Here is a 20,710-nt window from a genome sequence, read left to right as displayed (position 1 = left end):
ATGTTGCATGAGGAAAAACGTAGCGTGGATCAAAAAAAAAAAAACGTATCGCAAGAAAAAACCCAAAAGTTAAAAGGTACATTTCAGTTTTTTTTAATGGATCAATGAAAGATGTACTTATTGTCGCTTTGATGTCACAGTAAATACATTCAAATTAGATGCAAGTAACTCCACTGGAGACCCGGTCTTTTGTGAAGCTGGGGGAAGAACAATTTTGTCTTAGGACTCATTTGTATAGGGGAGCAATAACTCAAAAAGCTTTCTTCGTTAGAGCTAACCTTGAGGTGATTTTAGGGGCGCAGACTGGTCATCTGAATTCACTTTTGAAAAGTTTTGTTTTAAAGTAGTCTCAGATTTTTCTTCTCTAGATTTAAGTGAGCTGTCAACAAACATAATACTCGCTTCTATCCCTGTATAGAAAGTAATATTCCTTGGCTATCATGAAGGACAGATACAGTTCTACGCAAAAGTCACAAAAGCAAGCTATTATTCAGCCAGAAAGAGTTTCATTTTCCAGCCATTATTACCTTAAGTGCGTGCAATCTGTACCATATTTGAGTTTTGATTAGTCTGCATGATTAGTCTGCAATAGCGGGAAGAAAATCTTGTACCTGTCTACGGTGAAATTGTATCACCGGGCAGTGTGCAGAACCCGCGCCGCCTTTTATGCCGCTCAATTCAGGACGAGTTCTAACCCGTCTAAGGCTATCTTTAAGGTGCTGAAAGATCTCACTGCCAAAAAGGTAACGACGAGCCACCAGAGCTCCGTTGAGCACTGTGAAAAACTAGCTGGTTTCTTCCTGGAGAAGGTCAACGCCATTTATCGGGCCTTTCCGTTGGTGACTCCCTCGGCTAATCCACCTCTTAAGCCACTAACATCGGAGGGGTTACATTCTTTTCCCATGTTAACACCTGAAAGCCTCGACAAATTGGCTCACCAAGTGAAGTCGGGGTCCTCTGTGGATCCGCTTTGCTCAGCGGTGTTTAAAGACCTAGCGGTACACAACACCTCGCCGCTATGTTCTTTGATTAACACGTCGCTCTCTTCCGGCGTAGTCCCACTAAAGTGGAAACAAGCTGTGGTTCGTCCTATCCTTAAGAAACCTAATCTGGATGGCAGCAAGCCCGAGAGTTATCGGCCAATCTCACTCTTACCATGGCCTGCTAAGGTGACTGAGGCGCATGTCAACACGGTCCTCTCGGAACACCTACGTCATGCTGACATCCTCGATGTGATGCAGAATGGATTCAGGGCTGGTCACAGCACGGAGACGGCTCTGCTGTATATGGTGGAGCATCTTCGCTCCGTGCTCGATGCGGGTCAAACGGCGGCGCTGGTGCTATTAGATCTGAGCGCCGCCTTTGACACCGTATCGCACCCGATCCTTCTGCGTCGCTTAGAGGAAGTCGGTGTCACCGGCATCGCCCTCCAGTGGTTCCGGTCTTTTCTAGCCAATCGGGCCTTTAGCGTGACCATCCCGCCATACCAGTCCAAATACCATCCTTTGGACCTGGGGGTTCCTCAAGGCTCCTCGCTGAGTCCTACGTTGTTCAATCTCTACGTAAGGCCGCTAGCTGAGGTTGTCAGGCAATGGGGTATGACAATGGTGTCATACGCCGATGACACCCAGCTAGCGGTCACGATCAGCGGGGATGCCGATGTTGATGCCCCCAGATTCCAACAAGGACTGCGGGCGGTCGCTGGCTGGATGACGTCCAACTGTCTCCAGTTGAACGCTAGCAAGACCGAGGTCATGATTTTTGGCAAACAACCGGAACTCTGGGGGGAGAGATGGTGGCCAGGGGATCTGGGTCCGGTTCCCATCCCAGTTGCCGAGCTTAAAAACCTCGGGGTCTGGTTGGACCCGTCCCTTTCGTTCGCTTGCCATACCAAGCGTACGGCGGCCTGCTGCTTTGGTATCCTGCGCGGGCTACGTCCAGTGCTCAAGTTCTTTGACGCCTCCACTAGGCAGCTCATGATCCAAGCTACCGTCATCTCTAGGCTGGATTATGCGAGCTCCCTGTTGGTAGGTCTGAACCAGGCTGAGATTGGACGTCTGCAACGGATCCAGAACGCCGCTGCAAGATCGGTAGTAGGATTACCTAGATCTTGCCCCACTTCCAGTACTCTGCGCTCATTGCACTGGCTCCCGGTGGCCCAGCGGATCCAGTTTAAGGTCTTATGCGTCGCCTATAAGATTCTGAAGGGGTCCCCAGCTGTGATTCTGTTGACACTCTTGGCCCACTACATTCCAGCCCGTGCTTTAAGATCTGCTGATCTAGAATTGGCTGTGGTCCCGCGCTTTAAGCGGAGCAGAGCTGGCGGGCGCTCCTTTAGAGTTCGGGCAGCGGTGCTCTGGAACTCCCTTCCCCCGGCGATTCGTGCCCTTGGGGATCTGCTTTCCTTTCGCCGTGCGGTGAAAACTGTTTTATTCCCTTAGTTTAATTTTGTCTGATTATTGTTTCGTTGTGTTGTGCAGCTGCCTTGTCGGGCGCCAGGACACTCCTTGGCTGGAGCATCTGTGCGCCTAATAAAAACGCATAACATAACATAACATAACATAACATGAATATTCTTGACTATTTCATGAATAATGTTTTAAAAGGCAAATATGCAAGTGATGCCTGTTAGACCTGGTATCTTTGGTGTGATTTCCCCAGTCTTTTTGCTTCTGTACTTCTGTTTTTTTTTTTTTAACTGCGTGCTGCATTTTGTTTTTGCTGGCTTTAGGAATCTGGGCACGTTACTACTGCTGACCAGTGCTAACGTGCAAGTCCTTCCTGCGTAAATTGTAGTGGTGATTGGTTAATCCATGATTGGCATATTTGATTTTTTAGCAAGTCCCTAATAAAGGGCCTGAAAATTAAATGCTACTAGTGGGCCTGCAGCATTGATTGTGCCACCCACCTGAGTAGCCCTGCAAACATGTCTCAGACCTGTCACTGCAGTGTCTGTGAGTGCAGTTTTAATCTGCCATTTCGACCTGGAAAGTTCACCCACTTGACAGGCCAAAACCTTCAGTTTTACTGCATGAAAGTCACTCCTTAGGTAGGCCAAAGGCAGCCCCATGAGCAGGGTGCAGTGTATTTAAACGGTAGGACATGTATTGGTGTGCTTTAACTGTCTTATAGTGAAATACTGCGAATTTCATTTTTCAGTATTGCAGGGACTATCTCTTCCATAGGGTAACATGCAGATTCCCTTGAAATACTATTTAAGTGTAATTTCTCATTGAAACAGATAGAGATTGGAGTTTGAGGTCTCTGAACTCATAATTTAAAAATACATCTTTTGGTGGAATTAAATTGCGTGTTTGAAAAGTGTGCATTTTCTTGCTTAACCTTTCTATGCCTCTACCTCTCTCTAGAATCAACATCTGGGTTGGGTGACAGTTGGGCTCTTGTGCATTTACTCTAAACAGTCACGAAAACAGAGCTTAGGTGCACTCTGCCCATCCTGATTGCCACCACCAGGCTGATGGGCCTTCCTGAGCTAGAATGGTGGGAGCTGTCTCCACCCCCTTGTAGTGTCTTGTGCACGACAAAGACTTTACTTTGAAGTCTGCCTACTTCAAAGGCAGAAAGGGGTATTAATATTGGACAGCTGACACACCAAAATCAGAACACTTCTGGACTGAGGACATTCTGTCATGAAGAAGAGATGGATTGCCATCAGGAGATACTGCACTTTGCCAGGTGCATCCCTGTGCTGGCTTGCTGCTTCTGTCTTGGGAGTGAAAGTACTGGACTTTGATTTCTACATTCTGCTTCCAGGTTCTCCAAGGGCTTGCATGTTCTTGCCTCTTGTTAAGCAGTCTCAGGGCCATCAAAGACTTCCGATTGCCAAGTGGTGCCAAATCCAGTTCCTGGCACCTTGGAAGCACGTGGTTGGTGCTGCAACACAAGAAAATCAACATTGACGCGGTCAGTGGCACCGCTACCTGCACCAGAGCCGAGGGCACCATTCGTGAAGTGCACAATGCACTGCTCCGACTTGCACTGCACCCCAACCTCTCTGAATACAGTGCTTTGTACAGACGCCCTGCTGCTGCCTGCACTAGAACACCACCAGACCTATACCACAGCCCGGACGCCTGTCGACGCCAACACCTCAAATCCATCATCGTGGAGTCAATACCCTAAGTGGGTGACATCATCAACCCCACACTGTCACAAGCAATCGACAACTCGCCGCAAACGCCATATCACCTCCCCTGTGAAGCAGTAAAGTTACCAAGGTGGTTAGCTGGGGTTATCTTGGCTATGTAATCCCCTTACCCGGACTATAGTGAGGTTCCCTACTTGGACAGGCTGCAAACCAATGGCAACTAGAGACTCTAGGTCTTTAAATTTTCATAAACGTAAAAAGTCAGTTTATGCCTTTGTGTTCACAATGACAGAAAACAAACAGACCTATTGGGTGTGTGTACACGCAAAGATGAAAGGATGATGCACCAGATGTAGCACCACTAAGAGAGAGGATTGTGTGACAGTGCCACAGGGTTTTCATGAACATCATGATGTATGATTTGTGGTTACATCTCCATGTATTTTGTAGTTTTTTCCCTACGGCTCCATGGGTACTGTAGTGTGCTGTGGGCTAATAGTGATAAGGAGTAGTGAACCACAATCCTCTGTTTCTGTGCCAACAATAGAACTGTAACTTTCTTTCATGACAGCTAGGACATTTTGACTTATCCCAACTCGTAACTCGATAGTAGATACTGCCAAGCAGCAAAACAGAGCAATTCATTCTTAAGTTCCATAGGTAAATGTCTCACTTCGATGCTCATTACAACACCATTTATTTAGATCGCTTCATTGTAATTAGAAAGTGTCAACATCCTTCAGTGCTCTGCAATACTTTTAAAACGGGATTTCATCAGGACATGATCCAAAAAGATTTTGGTGGCGCTCAAAAGAGTAAACCACGATGGTACTGCTCAGTGTTCCACAGAATGACTTTAGGATGGGCAATGTCGGAAGCAGACTAGTGGCCTGGATTATAGCTTGGCAGACGGCTACTCTTTCACGAGACATATATCCCATCTGCCTTATTACAAGTGCCACAGGATACAATGCACATGTAAGAAGGGCGTAAATGATATCCATTACCTGGCAATGGAATAACTCCTCTGCTAAACTCTAATTCAAGCCCTACGTCAGCCAATGAGGCGGTACACGAAGGGCACAAAGAATTCGCTTCTTCTTCGAGCTCTCTAGAATGTTTTCCCATGTTTTATATTATTTAATATCTAGATATATCTTTGAGTGACTTTCTGTGTGTCTATCTACAAAATAAATTTGGAAGAAACATAGGTTTATACCTGAAAATCTTGAATGCTTGCAAATGTGATTCATTGTCTTTTATAGTAGTCATTTCAAAATAATTCTACTATATTCCTAATGGAGAGTACACTTTTCTGACCTGATGAAAAAGACAAGTCTTTTTTAAGTGGTTCTCTACCCATATACCAGAAGGATTAGGGCATACAATAGTTATTGACCAACAAATATCTCCCTAGGTTTAATTTAACAATATAATTATTTTAAGTATTTACAATTGTCAATACGTACTGTTAGAAATTGGATTTCTGGTTGGCAGAGGTATGCACTCTGTCCAAGCAGGAACCACAATCAGTCAGGGTATGAGGCAGGCAAATCCTAAATTAACCTGTGCTCACCCTCTGGTAGCTTGGAAGACAGCAGTCAGTAATACCCGTTCCTGCTCTCCGTATTTATTATGAGCGCCATGAAACCGTTTGGTGACCGAGCGCGGTATAAACATTTTTAACATAACATAACAGTCAGGCTTCTCTTAAGAGGTAATGTTTAAAGTATTTGTGCAACACTTCAAACAGTAAAACTAAGAAAACCACACAAAATGATTCCACCCCAGGTTAGGAAAGAAGTACTTAATTTAATGAATAAAACAATACCAACACACAAAAATCCAATAAGTAAAACATGAAATATGAATTTTTAAAGAATAAACTGAAAAATAGTGCCTACAAGCAATAAGTGCCTATTTTGGACATCTAGTCGCGCTATGCAAAGTCAAAAGTTCAGCCAGACCGCAATGGAGCATGGGTCAGATACAGGGACCCACTTAGGCCCGCTGAGCAAAAGTACCTTGATCCTGGTTGAGTCGACGAGTGCAGCCGAAGCGATGCGTCGATGTCAAACCTGCAGCAGAGGGAGATGTGTTATTTTCTTCACTCAAAGGCAGCTATGCATTGGTTACCAGGGAGATGCGCTGGCTCCGAATGAGAGGCACCGGTTCTGCTCCTGCAGCAGAGGCTGCATTTATTCCGAGGGTGGTGCGCTGGTTTCCGAAGGCGATGCACCGGATTTGATCCACCTAACAGTGAAGGTGTGATGGTTCCGATTCGCACAATGGCAAAGTTGTGTCACTTCTGATCCCTGCAAAAGCGAAGATGCGTCGGTTCCAATGAGGATGTGTGGGTTTGCTGAATACTTATTCAGCAAACCCACGCACCTGAGGCCTCACTTCCAAGGTCCAGGACTAGGGTGGCATCACTTGGCAGGGCAGACTCACAGAGGGCAGAATCCAGGTACAGATGCAGGTGAGTTGGGAGTCTTTTGTACCCTTGAGACTTCAATCAGGAGGCAAGCCAGCAAGCCCTGCGGTCACTCTGGGTTCAAGTGATGCAGATGCAATCCTTCTCACCCGGGCAGGGGAACAGCAGGCAGAAGGGCAGCACAGCAAGGCAGGAGTCCAGCAGAGTGGCAATCCTTCCGCAGCACCGCAGTTCTTCTTCCTGGTAGAGTCTTCACAGGTCCAGCAGTGTACTGAAGTGGTGGTGTCAGAGGTCAAGTATGTATACCCAGTTGTGCATCTGAAGTAGAGTAGACTTCAGAGATATGGATTTTGAAGTGCACAAAGGCCCTCCCTTACTGCCCTAGTTCCAGGCTCATTTAAGTGGGTATGCAGCCCTTTATGTGGGAACAGGACACAGTCTATTCAGGTGCAAGTAAGAGTCTATGCCCAGCTACTCCCTTCAATCCTCCCAGATGGCCCATTAAGTCACACCCAAGCTCCCATTAAGTGTGACTATCTAAGCGGAATACACAAAGGCCAGCAGCCCCCCCCCCCCAGATGTATATCAGTAAATAGGCAGCAGGCACCTAATGGCTAAAGTAAGAAAATTAGAAAAACAAAAAAGGAACCTTTGGGTCTATGTAAAGCGAATAGTGGGCATGTCCAAACTTCCTTACAGTCCAGGATTTTTATATATCTACATTGTTATTTCATAAATAACTCGTTTTCCCCTTCGTAAGGGTGACTGCCCTTAGGAGCCCTGATTAAGTTCTCCTAGGGAGAACGAAACGCGTTGGCTGGAATCTAATGTCTTGAAACTTCATAAGAAATGATCAATAAAGATTTTTGAAAATCTTACTTACGCTCTCTGGACTTTGTCACTCTGCGCACGCCCACTATTTGCTTTACAAGGATCTGGACCACAGAGGCATCACTGGACGGTTGATGCCTAGGCTTGTTGCGCAGGACTTTTGTAGATTTTGAAACTGGTGTGAGGTGCAGAAATATTAGTCAACTGTCTTCCTTTTTTGTTGTCACCTTTGGGTCTATGGTGTTGGTCAATCAGGACGGTTTCCCTCACCCACCCGAGGGTAGTATGCTTCATCATTGGGCAACCTCCTCATATCGTGATGCCTAGTCATGATACGGGCTACAACCCTCTCCCTAGGAGGAAGGAGCTCAGGGATGTTTTCAAGCTAAGAGGTATATTCCAAGTACCCAAATGAGAAGCCAAGGATGTGGAGGGCCGCAGAGCAAGGTAACAAAGAGTTATATAAAACTAACTCCAGGGTTCGCAAAACAATGCTTTAATACAGCAACTCTGTGCTAGGTAGTACTGCAGGGGAGATTAGACCAGCTTAGTGTGGCTGCTGGTGGTGATCAACAAAAAATGTAAAGATAAAGTTAAATTGACAGGTTATACTAAACCATCCAGAGATCCCAAAGAACATCAAAAGGTGAAGAATTTCATGGAGGTACCCGCTGTAGTTAGGTGTCACACCTCAACCGACCCAGGCATGGCGCGCAAGGAAAAGAGGGATCTCAATACTTAATTCTGAAATGCCGACACCAAACTCGCCACGCCTTGGACGGGAGGCAAGAGTAAGAAAGTGCCAACTTCCTAAAAGTGCCGTTTAAGAACTGCAATTTAAAATCCGGCTTCACCATAAGTTGTGGTCCAGAGAGACCAAACTTGAAAAGTCGATCGCTTCACAATTGGGAATTACACTTTAAGTATGTAATAAGGTAATCCCAATGTTATCCTATAGTAGAGGCAGGCCTTGCAGTAGAAAAAAAACAAGTGTGAGAGTTTTTCACTACCAGGGCATGTAAATCTTAAAAGTACATACCCTACCTTTTAAATACACTGCACTCAGCCTCGTGGGTTGTTCAAGGCCTACCTTAGGGGTGATGTGTATAAGAAGGGAATGTTTGGGCCTGGCAAGAGGTGTATCTTGCCAGGTTGGCATGGCAGTGTAAACTGCACAAACAGACTCTGCAATGGCAGGCCAGAGTTAGAGGGCTACTTAAGTGGGTGGCACAATGAATGATGCAGACCCTCTAGTGGCATTTAATTTACATGGACATGTAATGCACTTCACTAGGGACCTATAAGTAAATTAAATATCCAGTTGGGGATGAGCCAATATTACCATGTTTAGATGAGAGAGCAGAAGCACTTTTGCACTAGGTAGCAGTAGTAAAGGGCACAGAGTCCTAAAGCCGGCAACAAAGAGGTTAGAAAAATGGAGGAAGTAGGCAAGAGGTTGGGGGGAGAAGACCACTTTAAGGCTGTCAGGTCTAACACATACAATCAGAGATAATTGAATATCATCAAAGATCTGTATCCAGTACAAAAGTCCATTATTTATCACAAGAGTGATCTACATTAAACAACAATGGTTCTCTGTGAAATGAAGTGATCACACAGTGCAAGTGAGTATGGCGATAGAAAATCATAAAAAGTGATTGTCAATAGGCAGTATTGTGGTCCGTTCACAGGGTAGATACAATCAATGAATAGAATTGCAATTAGCACAAGTCCAACAATTTTCTTGATGCCTCCTGGTGCACCAACTTCCTAGTGTCAGAAATGATTGTAGTGTTTCAGAGGAAACTCTTGAGACTTGTGCTCTATGCCAGCTTCCGAGATTAAGGCTTTTGTACTCATGTATCCGGACACGTGGGGCCGGCATTCCTGATATTTGCAGAACGCACCCACTATTTGTGACCAGGTTGCATTGGATTTCGTCTCCTTGAAGCCCAACTCCAATATAATTTACACCACATTATTCATGCATTGCGTACTTGTCCCAGTTCAATCGTTGAATTTTGAAAGTGTAATCGCTATCTAGGACCTTGTTGGGCATAATAGGATTGTCCACATACAAATTTAGTATCTACCCACACTCTTCAACTGAGTTATTGTGCTGTTTTAATGATGCCCAAACAAATACCTTCAGGGTCGTTATGCCAGACACTAAAGGGCATAAAGAAGTTGTTCTACCAGGGGACATTAAGAAATGAATTGTACTTTTTCTAATTACAATTCTATTCATTGATTGTATCTACCCTTTAAATAGAGCACAAAACTGCTTACTTATAATCACTTTTATGATTTTCTATCACTATACTCACTAGCCCGGTTTAATCACAACACAAAGTACGAGTTGTATAATGTAGATCACTCTTGTACAATGTCTAATCATGGGCGATATATGACTCTTGTACTGGATACAGGTCTTCATCGATATTCATTTATCTCCGACAATCGTAAACACTTTAATATTTATATTGTTCAATTAAACCTAGAGGGATATGTGCTGCTCAATGTTTAATGAAATAGCACTTTTACAAATGTGATAAAAAAAAGCTATTTTCTTAAAAACTTGAAAATAGAGTTTGAAGATAAACCAACTCCCAGAAACCTCACTTTCGCCCATTGCTAGGATTATCAACAAGTTCTTCAGGCCACTAGAAAGGAAATTGTTTAACTGAGCACATCACAGGAGCAGGACGTGAGATTTATTGCAATGAAGTCACAACCATTGTCCTGAATCAGAGATACACCTTCCCAAGGCACACAATCCCCACTTTTCTGTCACTAACATACTGTGGAGATTGAAGTGGATATGTGTCATTGACACATACCGGATACAATCCTATATGTATAAAGAGTAACATTCAAAATACTAGTTTTTTAACAAGTGGTTCCCCTTTCTTAACAATTAAGCAGATCAGGCATACATTACAATAAAGATACAACAACGTTTTTGGTATTATAGCAGCATTTCAGTGGCAACACGTGTGAGGAATACTTCGTTCAAGCAAATCATGATATGTTTTGGTACTTACACCAGCAAACACACCAGCGAGCATCTGACAGGGAGCACATAGATGAGGGTGGAAGAATGTTTCGAGAAGGATAGTCCATACAGGTCTTATTTGTATAACACCAAAGGCACTGCACAAAAGACAAAGTAAAACATATCACATTCAAGAACAACATATCAATTCATGTGACCCCTAAAACTCTGCAGAATTAGTGCTCAGTCCCTTTTAAATGGATGTCTGGAGAAACAGTCTTCTCAGACACTACCAGGCTGCACTGGATGACTAATGTTCTTTGGCGCCTTCTTCACGGAGACCTGGACCAATGCATCCTCTGCCCTGACATCAGCACCGACATCCCAGGCGGATACAAGATCCAGAGGAAAGACCACCCCAACCACCCAGAAGGGGGCCTCACCACCGCCCACAAGAGCACCCTCTGCATCACCACCTCCAGCGAGACCTTCCCCTCCGCCGAGCACCTGCACTTCCAGATCCAGACCACCCCCAAAACCACACTCAGAGAAACCCTAGTCTACAGAGCCCCCAGCTCTCGAACACCATTCGCCACCACCGACTTCATCGAAGCCCATGCCATCGCCATCAACAAACTACATACTCATTGGAGACCTGAACTTCCACCTCCACAACCTCAGCGACCCCAACTCCACTATCCTTCTTGACAACCTCGCCATCATCGGACTTAAACAACTCGTCAACACACCAACCCACACAGCAGGACACACCCTCGACCCCATCTTCGCGGCAGGAAACAGCGTCCAATTCAGCCACACAACGCAGCCGCCATGGACCGACCACCACTGTTTACACTTCGCCATCAACAAACCCAAGGCACCCAAACCAGCCCCACGCACACCATAAAGGAATTGGAGCAAGGTTACCGGCGAGCAACTTAACTCCACCATCACCCGAGACAACCACACCTGGGCATCCAACGCAAACGACGTAGCCATAGAACTCCACACCTGGATCTCCAACTGTGCGGACGAGCTCGCCCCTCTACGCAACCCCAACAGACAACGCCCCTGGAAAGCCGCCTGGTTCACTACTGCTCTCCAAGAAGACAGACGCACCTGCAGACGCCTGGAGAAAAACAGGAGAAACACCAAGACAACCGAAAACCACACTACCTACAAGGACGCTATGACAGACGACGACAACCATATCAGAGGCACCAAGAGGAACTTCTTCCACAACAAAATCCTGGCCAACTCCAAGGAACTTTTCAGTGTCATTCAAGAGTTCACCAACCCATGCAGCGAAGCCACAGACATCACCCTATCCCAACACCTCTGCGACAAGCTTGGAACCTATTTCCACCTCAAGTTAAAAAACCTCTACGACAACTTCATCGACCCTCCACCAGGCGCCACAGATGGCCCCCCGCCCCCCAGAAACACCAGATAGCCCACCATCTCCAACTGGACACCGATCTTGGCCGAACACACCGCCTCGACCATGGAAAGGATCCACTCGGGCCCCCACCGACCCCTGCTCCCCTCACATCTACCACAGAGCCGCGGCTGCCATCGCACCCGAACTACAACGCACCATCACCACCACCTTCAAAACTGGCACCTTCCCAGACGACTGGAAGCGCCCAGAACTCCAGCGCCGCTCAAGAAGCCCACAGCTGACACCACAGACCTCAAGAACTATCGGCCCATCTCGCAGAGAAAATAATCAACAGGAAACTGACAAGATTCACTGAAGAGAACGACGTCCTCGACCCGTCCCAATCCAGATTCCGAAGCAACCACACCACAGAGACCGCCCTACTCGCCGCCACAGACGACATTGGCACCCTCCTGGACCAAGGCTTCTCCGCAGCCCTCATCCAACTCAGCGGCCTATGACACCGTCTCCCACAGCACACTAGTCGCCAGAGAACACGACGCAGGCATACAAGGAAAAGCCCTGGACTCAATCCGATCATTCCTCACCGGAAGAAGCCAAAGGATCAGACTCCCACTCTTCCTCTCCGACCCCACAAAAATCACCTGCAGAGTATCACAGGGTTCATCACCGAGCCCCACCCTCTCCAACATCTACATGGCTCCCCTCGCAGCCATCGTCCGACAACACGGCCTCAACATTGTATCCTACGCCAACGACACCCAGCTCATCCTCTCCCTCACCAAAGACCCCACCACTGCCAAACTCAACTTCCAGAAAGGAATGCAAGATGTCGCAGTCTGGATGACCAACAGTTGCCTGAAGCTCAACGCTGAGAAGACAGATGTCCTCGTCCTTGGTACAAGCCCTCCTGCATGGGACAGCACCTGGTGGCCGACCGCCCTCGGAAGCTCACCTACCCCTCAGACCACGGCAAGAACCTCGGCATCATACTCGACTCATCACTCGCCATGAACCGAAAGGTCAATGCCGTCACTGCCAGCTGCTTCAACACCCTCCGCATCTTCCACAAGACCTCCAAGTGGATCCCCCCCCCCCCCCGAGTCAAGGAAGACAGTCACCCATGCACTCATCACCAGCAGACTGGACTATGGAAACGCACTCTACGCCGGCATAAACAAGTCCCTACTCTGCAAACTCCTGACAATACAGATCACTGCCGCCAGACTCGTCCTCAGCATCCCCCCGACACAAACACATCAGCCAACACCTACGAAGTCTCCACTGGCTCCCCATGGAGAAAAGAGTCACTTTCAAAAATCCTCACTCAAGCCTACAAATGCCTACACAACAACGGACCCAAATACCTCTGTGACAGAATCAACTTCAACGTTCCCAAAAGAAACCTCCGATCTTCCAACCACTGGCTGAAACCCCGCGCATCCACAGAGCCAGAGCAGGCTGAAGATCCTGCTCTCACATTGTAGCCAAGACTTGGAACGAGCTACCGGCAGACATCAGACGCGCCCTCGCCATGAACACCTTCAGGAAGACCCTCATGGCCTGGCTCTCTGGTTAAACAGATCTACGGACCCACCCTTAGCGCCTTGAGACACTCATGGGTGAGTAGCGCACAATTCCCTGAATGATTGATTGATGTATTGATGCTCAGAACTTCCCTCTGGAATGCTAAACTGAGTGTCAGTAAACCAACATTGGCCTAGAGTGTGCTACCACAATGATCAGGTTACAGATAAAAATGCAAACAAAATAAATCCCAACAGGATGACTTTTCTTAACACCGAGACCGAATGCCCAAAGACTTCTGTCCGTCTATAGATTATCCTGGGTAAAGTTGTTCATTACCAACAGAGAACACAGCAAGGAAGGGTGTCACAACCTAAGAAACATACATTAATTCAGCATTGAAATTTAGCTCCGGTGACTTGGAGACCCTAGACAAAACCTCACCTAGTTAGAAATAGAACAGTACATGTGGTTTGAATACTGTTGAATACTAACATCAAGTTTACAAAGTTAGGCCTACCTTCAAATATCTGGTTGATACAGGGCTCCATTATGCACTCCCGAACAACAGCAAGTCTTCTTGCTTAGGGGGTTTATTAGAAACATGTCATCCAAATCAGTGGCATTTATGAATAACATTTAATATTACTTAACAGTAAATGTTTCCATTTCCCATAAATAGAGGAGTTCGAGACAAACCACTGAAACTTATAGAGCCTCATGAATCCTACGGTAAAGTGAGTACGAATATGCCTTTCAACGTAGAAACTTCAAGTAATAAGATAAATTTCTCAAGTGATCGTCTGAAAAGGGTGAAGCAACCCAAGGAGACTTGCATCCAAATATGTCAATTCTAAGGGAACAGCGCTGTCCCCAGCTAATAATTATGTAATCGATGTAGGCAACATAATCAAAAGAAAACCAGGCTAAAATGTGATGTACTGGGGTGGTTTCAGAATAGACATAATGGCACAGAAGTAGGAGATCTTTTAGTGTCCGAACGAGTCACAAATGCTGGCTCCACAAATTTCTTTCACCTCTTTACCCAATATTCTATGTCGTGAATTAAGCCTGGTAATTGATGTCAGCATTCTAAGACTACTGTTCAACTAATCCTCTTTTTACAGACTCAAATTAACATTGCCACCTTTAACTCCACCAACCAAATCAAATATTTCAGTTGCTCCAACTCGATTAGAAAGTTAACATAATATGCCGAAGCAAGAGCATTGCCACAATGTTTACATAGGACTCCCTAAAAACAAATTTACCTGCAAGCAATCAAACACAGAATAACCAAACGTAGGAGCCGATTAGGATGGCGGACGGATTGCCCCCGCCGGGCTGGCAGTAGCCACCGCCGGCCTGGCGGGGGCAATTCGTCCGCCATCCTCACTGAAATGACCCCCGCCACATTAGGATGGCTGGGGATTCAACGCTTTTCCGCCGCAGTCGCCTTGCGACCGTGGCGGAAAAGGTCTAATATGGTGGCGGTGTCTATCAGACACCGCCAGCCACATTAGGATGGGCTTTGGGGAATGCCTTTCAGTGGCGGCAATGCCCTCACGGAAAGTCATATGGTATTTGCTTTGGGGGCCTGTTGCGGGCCCCCAGGTTGAAGGGGAGGTGGGGGGTGCACATGGGGGGTACATATGGTACCCCCCTGCGTTTCAAAGTACAACATGGCAGGCACCGCGCAGTGCCTGTCATGTTGTGCTTTGAAACGCACAACATGCATTTTTAGCATTGCCACTGTGGCGGGTGCATCCTAATCCGACGCACGGGACCTCAGCCATTATGGCGGACGGTCCCTTGCCACGACAGGATGGCGAACGGACAAAGTCCGTCCGCCGTCCTAATCGGCCCCCAAGTCGGGAGGAAATCTAACCACAGAAACCTGGTGCTCCAATTCATCCACTAACTATTCATAGAACACAGAATGTAGCTCTATTTTAAAATGCATAGTACTAACATAAGTTGGTCAACAGGTTTATTTTATGGTTGCAGACTATTCACCCAGAACATAAAAATAAAATCATGGTGCACAAGGAAGGATAATCCCAGTAGCATGAGGTACAGATGTATGGGCAGGAACTGCAATACAAAGGTGAAGCACAGGACTGAAAAAGGCAAATGGAACAAAAAGAAAAAAGTAAAATATTAGGAGCAAAGGGTGTCAGAAGCATAAAGGATGGGGTAGGGCATATGTAGTACAAGATGCACGAATTGTAGGATTGTAGGAACAAAGTGAAAAGAGGTGGAACCAAGGAAGAAGACTGGGGCGATCAGCGTAGGGGGGAATGGTGTGCAAAAGGCAGTGTTTGAAGAGATCTGTCAGAAATGGGATTATTCATTTGGTACTAGGCTACACCTACCAACTGAATAAACCCACTCTGGTTAGGGCAAACCACAGTTCTGAAAGCATCTCTTCTTAGCATCTGGTAGTTAGGCCACGAGCAGCAGGCAAACAACGAGAGAAGTGACAGTAAATGAAAGAAGTACCAACAATTTTAATAGAAAAAACACTATAAAATCACTACCCCAGCTTTGAAAAATCAGAGAAAATTAAGATCAGCAAAAAGACACCAAGATAGGTTAAGGGAAACTGGAGATTTGAATGTTTAACGTTTTAGGTTATAAACCTACAAGAGACAGTAAAGCACCAATCAGAATTCAATGTTCACAGTTTGCCGGGACTTAGGAGTGATTTCAGGCCGAACACAAAAAAGCAGAGCTCGGGTACACTGAGTGGGCTTTTCAACCAAAGAATAACATCTGACCTGGTCTCTAAAATAGAAGGCCAAATCTTCCAGTGTGGCAAAGACCAAACCTGTGGCGGCTAGGGTCCCTCGACCTTAGATGCTTAGATGCTAAGCTCCCCCTGAAGTGGTTTGTAATGGCGCCAAATGTGCTGAGTAGGACACACTTGGATTTTGTAGCTGCCGAGAGTGTTTTGCCAGTCGGACAGATTTGCCGCCTCGCCCTGGTTCAAAGTTTTACCTATGGACTAAGTAACTTTTTGGGAGGTAATATTGCTATAGAGGACTGCAGCTAGGCAGCTCCAAGAGACTGGATACCTTAGACATGGGGACCTGCTAAACCAGATCAGTGCAAAAAAAAGCTCAGAGCGGGACAAACATGGATTTTGTGCCCTCCTTCCGTGCATTCTTCCTCGGTAAGCCTCAGCACCTTGTCCCGGTCCCACCCATTTTAGAGTTCTAGTGAAATTCTTCCTGGTCAGTACTGGGATCCAGCAGGAGGCAGGAGTCCTTGTGTGAGTTCTCTTCTTCTAGCAACAGTCTAAAGTCTTATTTCAGTAGGGCCTTCTTCAGATAAGAGTTTTCTCAGGTCCAGAAATGTTCTGAGGAAGAGGTGGTGAAGGTGCCAGATTTATCTTGTACACTATCTAGTGACTGAAGAAATTCTATTACCCACTCCTAAGTATGTTCTTGCAATCACCCACCTCCTTTTGGAGCACTTCCTCTTTGCCTCACTGTGAAATTATTGAAAAATCCCTGTTTAAGGATAGCAAAACCCAGATGCCAAGATGCAGACCTTCATCAGCTCCTACGTCACTCCCCAATTCAAATAAGATCTCCTTCCATTTGATAAGGTCAAAACTGGTGTCCCCTCCGGGTTTCCGAGTGAATGATACAGACAATCTCGATGAGAGTATTTCATTGTATGCCGATTATATACTTCCATATGTCACAAACCCAGGCAAGACACTCCCTAACATTATGACGAGCTGCGAGGAATATGGCAGACACCGTACTGTATCCCAGCCAACTCCAGGTTGCACCCACAGGGATAAAATACTTGGGTCTTCATGTCACACTGGACAAGCCGCTGGCATTGGAGCGAAACCTGTACAAGTTATTAGGAGAATTTCGCTTAGACGCGGAGCGATGGGCCTCATTACCCCTGACGCTGCTTGGAAGAGCGGAACTCTTTAAAATGATAACCCTACCAAAATGTTTATACGTGCTGCTAAATACTTACCATCCAGTCCCAGAAGAGGTGTTTAGTAAGACTGATGATATCCTAAGAAAGTTTATTTGGGGAGTGAAACCCCCTAGGGTAGCACTGGGGAAGCTATAATGCAACCAATACAGTGGTGGCATTTCCCTGCCGGACCTTCGCTCCTATTACTGGGCTGCCTACTTGATAGGTATCAACGACTGGGCATTCGGGGAGAGGGACTATCCTACATACGCGCTTGATCACACACAATGTTTCGAAAAACAATTTATGCACTATCTTTATGGAGGTAAAGGGGTCGCAAGATTGTTGCCAGCTACACAGGCTGTAATAATGGTTTAGAAGAAAGTGGAGAGGCAGAGGAAATGGGACAGCCGGGTGACCAAGGAAACTCCGCTGTGGGTGGGAACACAACTCACGGAATTTGCCAAGCTGACAGGTTTCCAGAAATAGGACTCTGTGGGCATTCCCCAGCTTAAAGATATACTATATCGTAAGAAGCTGGTGATGTTTTCGCGCCTCCAGACTGAGTATGACATGAACAGGACGCATCATTTTAAATATTTACAACTGAGGCATGCATGGAGGGTGCGGTAGGTAATAATGGGGTAAACCCTTACCTCATCGACCTGGGTCAGTACAGAGTTATCAAAAAAAGGGGGTGGTCGATTACAAAACAGTTATACATTCCATTATTCAATTATAAAGGTACACACACCAGTTAAGTATCACTTGAACTGAATTTAATTCAGCTTTCTGCAGTCTCACACATATTATATTTCATATTCATACAATATATGGCAATTACGTACAGTTCTTTAATCAGTGCTCGGTGATTGTCAGAGAAGAAGGGAGGTTTTAGTAGGATAGGGTGTGATTGGAAAAGAATAAGGGACAAAGAAAAGGAATTGTGTCCTGTAAACAATTCTGTCTTATGCAGATAACATTTCTAGTCCATGACAGATCAAAGTTGTTCCCTGGAGACACACTATGCACGGGGGCCCAGTATGGCAAATTTCAATAAGGCGTGATGGTGTTGTCGACGTTTCGACCCCCAATGTAAGGGCGGGTAAATCCTCAGTTTGGGGTCTTCTTCAGGACGTTTAAAAACAGTGACATGGAGCACATGTACAGGCGTTTGGGTGGCGTCCCTTCTGAATTGAGACTTGCGCCTGTCGGGTTATTTAGGTTCAATCAAGGGTGTAGAAGTCTTACACCATCTGTGTTACCGCTGACTTGTGTCCAGAGTTACTCTGGACACAAGTCAGCGGTAACACAGATGGTGTAAGACTTGATTGAATCGCCCGGTGGATCTAGGACGCTTGCCAGTCCACTCTAATGATACAATCGGATGGTTGTTCAAATTCTAACACCCCGTCATCTGGGACGCCCATCATTGACTTTGGTCTTTATAAACTGAAGAACCTAAATAACCCGACAGGCGCAAGTCTCAATTCAGAAGGGACGCCACCCAAACGCCTGTACATGTGCTCCATGTCACTGTTTTTAAACGTCCTGAAGAAGACCCCAAACTGAGGATTTACCCGCCCTTACATTGGGGGTCGAAACGTCGACAACACCATCAACACATACACGCCTTATTGAAATTTGCCATACTGGGCCCCCGTGCATAGTGTGTCTCCAGGGAACAACTTTGATCTGTCATGGACTAGAAATGTTATCTGCATAAGACAGAATTGTTTACAGGACACAATTCCTTTTCTTTGTCCCTTATTCTTTTCCAATCACACCCTATCCTACTAAAACCTCCCTTCTTCTCTGACAATCACCGAGCACTGATTAAAGAACTGTACGTAATTGCCATATATTGTATGAATATGAAATATAATATGTGTGAGACTGCAGAAAGCTGAATTAAATTCAGTTCAAGTGATACTTAACTGGTGTGTGTACCTTTATAATTGAATAATGGAATGTATAACTGTTTTGTAATCGACCACCCCCTTTTTTTGATAACTCTGCATGGAGGGTGCAGCGTGTTTATATGGAGGGCCTCCCGGAATATTCCCCACTGGAGGGTAGGCTTTTGATGGAAACATTGTGGAAAAGGCAGTGTCCTGGACCTATAGAACAATCATGAATAATACACCGGACCCATTGCAGAAATTGAGGTCACACTGGGAGGCCGATCTGGGGGACATAGATAACTTGGACTGGGAAATGGCTCTGATGCATCCTAGGGAAGTAGCTATTAGGTCCAGACTTCGATTGATTCAATTCAAGTAACTACACGGAATGTACTATGACAGAGCCCGACTCCTTAGGATTGGAAGAGCGGAATCTCCCAATTGCCTGAAATGTAAAAACATGGAAGGCACCTTCTTCCACACTGTTTGGGGGTGCCCACAAGTGCAAGTATATTGGGTAAAACTGTTGAAGGAGCTGGAGCATATATTGCAAGACTCAATACCCCCAGATCCTCTGTTTATTTTGTTGGGCATACCTACGGACATTGATCTCCCCAAGGCGAATTTAACATTGCTCCAGCTGGGACTAGTAGTGGCCAAAAGGGACTTGGCAAGAGCGTGGGGTTCTGTATCTAATCCTACGCTAGAAGAATGGCAGAGGAGTATGGACATGTATATGCTGGGGGAAAAAACAACATATAAAGCAAGGGGGTGCCCGAAAAAAATCAGGAAAAAATGGAAACCTTGGTTGACTTACTACAGACTTGCACTCACTGACTCACAGTGAATTGAGGGAGAGAGGGGATGTGGGGAGGGAGAGGGGGGAACAAGGGATCACATTGACATGCATTATTTAGATAATGTTGATTGATTGTGTGACAGTATTGTCGAACTACGCTCTACATGTAATGAACAAGGACATGAGTTGCTCTGACTATTTGAAGTGTTTTTGTAATGTAATTGGAAAAAGGCAAACATATACATTCCAAAAAAAATAACCTGGTGTCCCCTCTTGCAGTGCATGGAGCCTGTCTATCAAGGATGGTTTTGGTGGCAATGAATAGTTGAATCACCCTTGACATTTTCAAGATGAAAGAGGTAGTGCTAAAACTGTCCTTTGTTCTGCAAGCTGTTCCCATCCATTTTGATATAGCGAATTATCAATAAGTAGTCAACAATGAATACTAATTGGACCCACAATCCTACCAGCCAAGGATATGTAATCCAGTTCTGGAGTGTGATAAAGCTGCAGAACTAGTTTTAAGCCAGTTATGCTCAGCAGGCCAAATGTACATTTTAATAGTTACTTTTCTGTTCAAGTCATCTAAAACTCATTTCACTATTAAATTAGGCGTTATAAACCAAGAAGGAAGAGACTTTGAACCATGTCCTAACTGTTTCCTAAGCAGCAATAGGCAAATAACATTTTAACCCCATTAACATGATTAATGAAATAGCATTAGGCTTTTTTTTTTTTAACTGTGAGTGCAAAGTAACCGAAACA

At 45.6% G+C, this 20,710-nt stretch overlaps 1 protein-coding gene across 1 annotated transcript in view; it reads right to left on the bottom strand.

The window, feature by feature from the left end:
- Positions 1–20,710, bottom strand: part of LOC144784683 (pituitary tumor-transforming gene 1 protein-interacting protein-like) — a 142,657-nt gene that overhangs the window by 97,506 nt on the left and 24,441 nt on the right. Inside the window, exon 3 of the mRNA XM_078663633.1 lies at positions 10,418–10,526. Within this exon, the coding sequence (XP_078519759.1) occupies positions 10,418–10,526 (109 nt within the window). The remainder of the gene's footprint in view (positions 1–10,417; positions 10,527–20,710) is intronic.

The sequence above is a fragment of the Lissotriton helveticus genome, chromosome 10 (assembly GCF_964261635.1).
Source record: "Lissotriton helveticus chromosome 10, aLisHel1.1, whole genome shotgun sequence".
Taxonomy (NCBI): Eukaryota; Metazoa; Chordata; class Amphibia; order Caudata; family Salamandridae; genus Lissotriton; species Lissotriton helveticus.
Note: the sequence above shows the minus strand (reverse complement) of the source record. Positions and strands in the feature narration are given on the sequence as shown.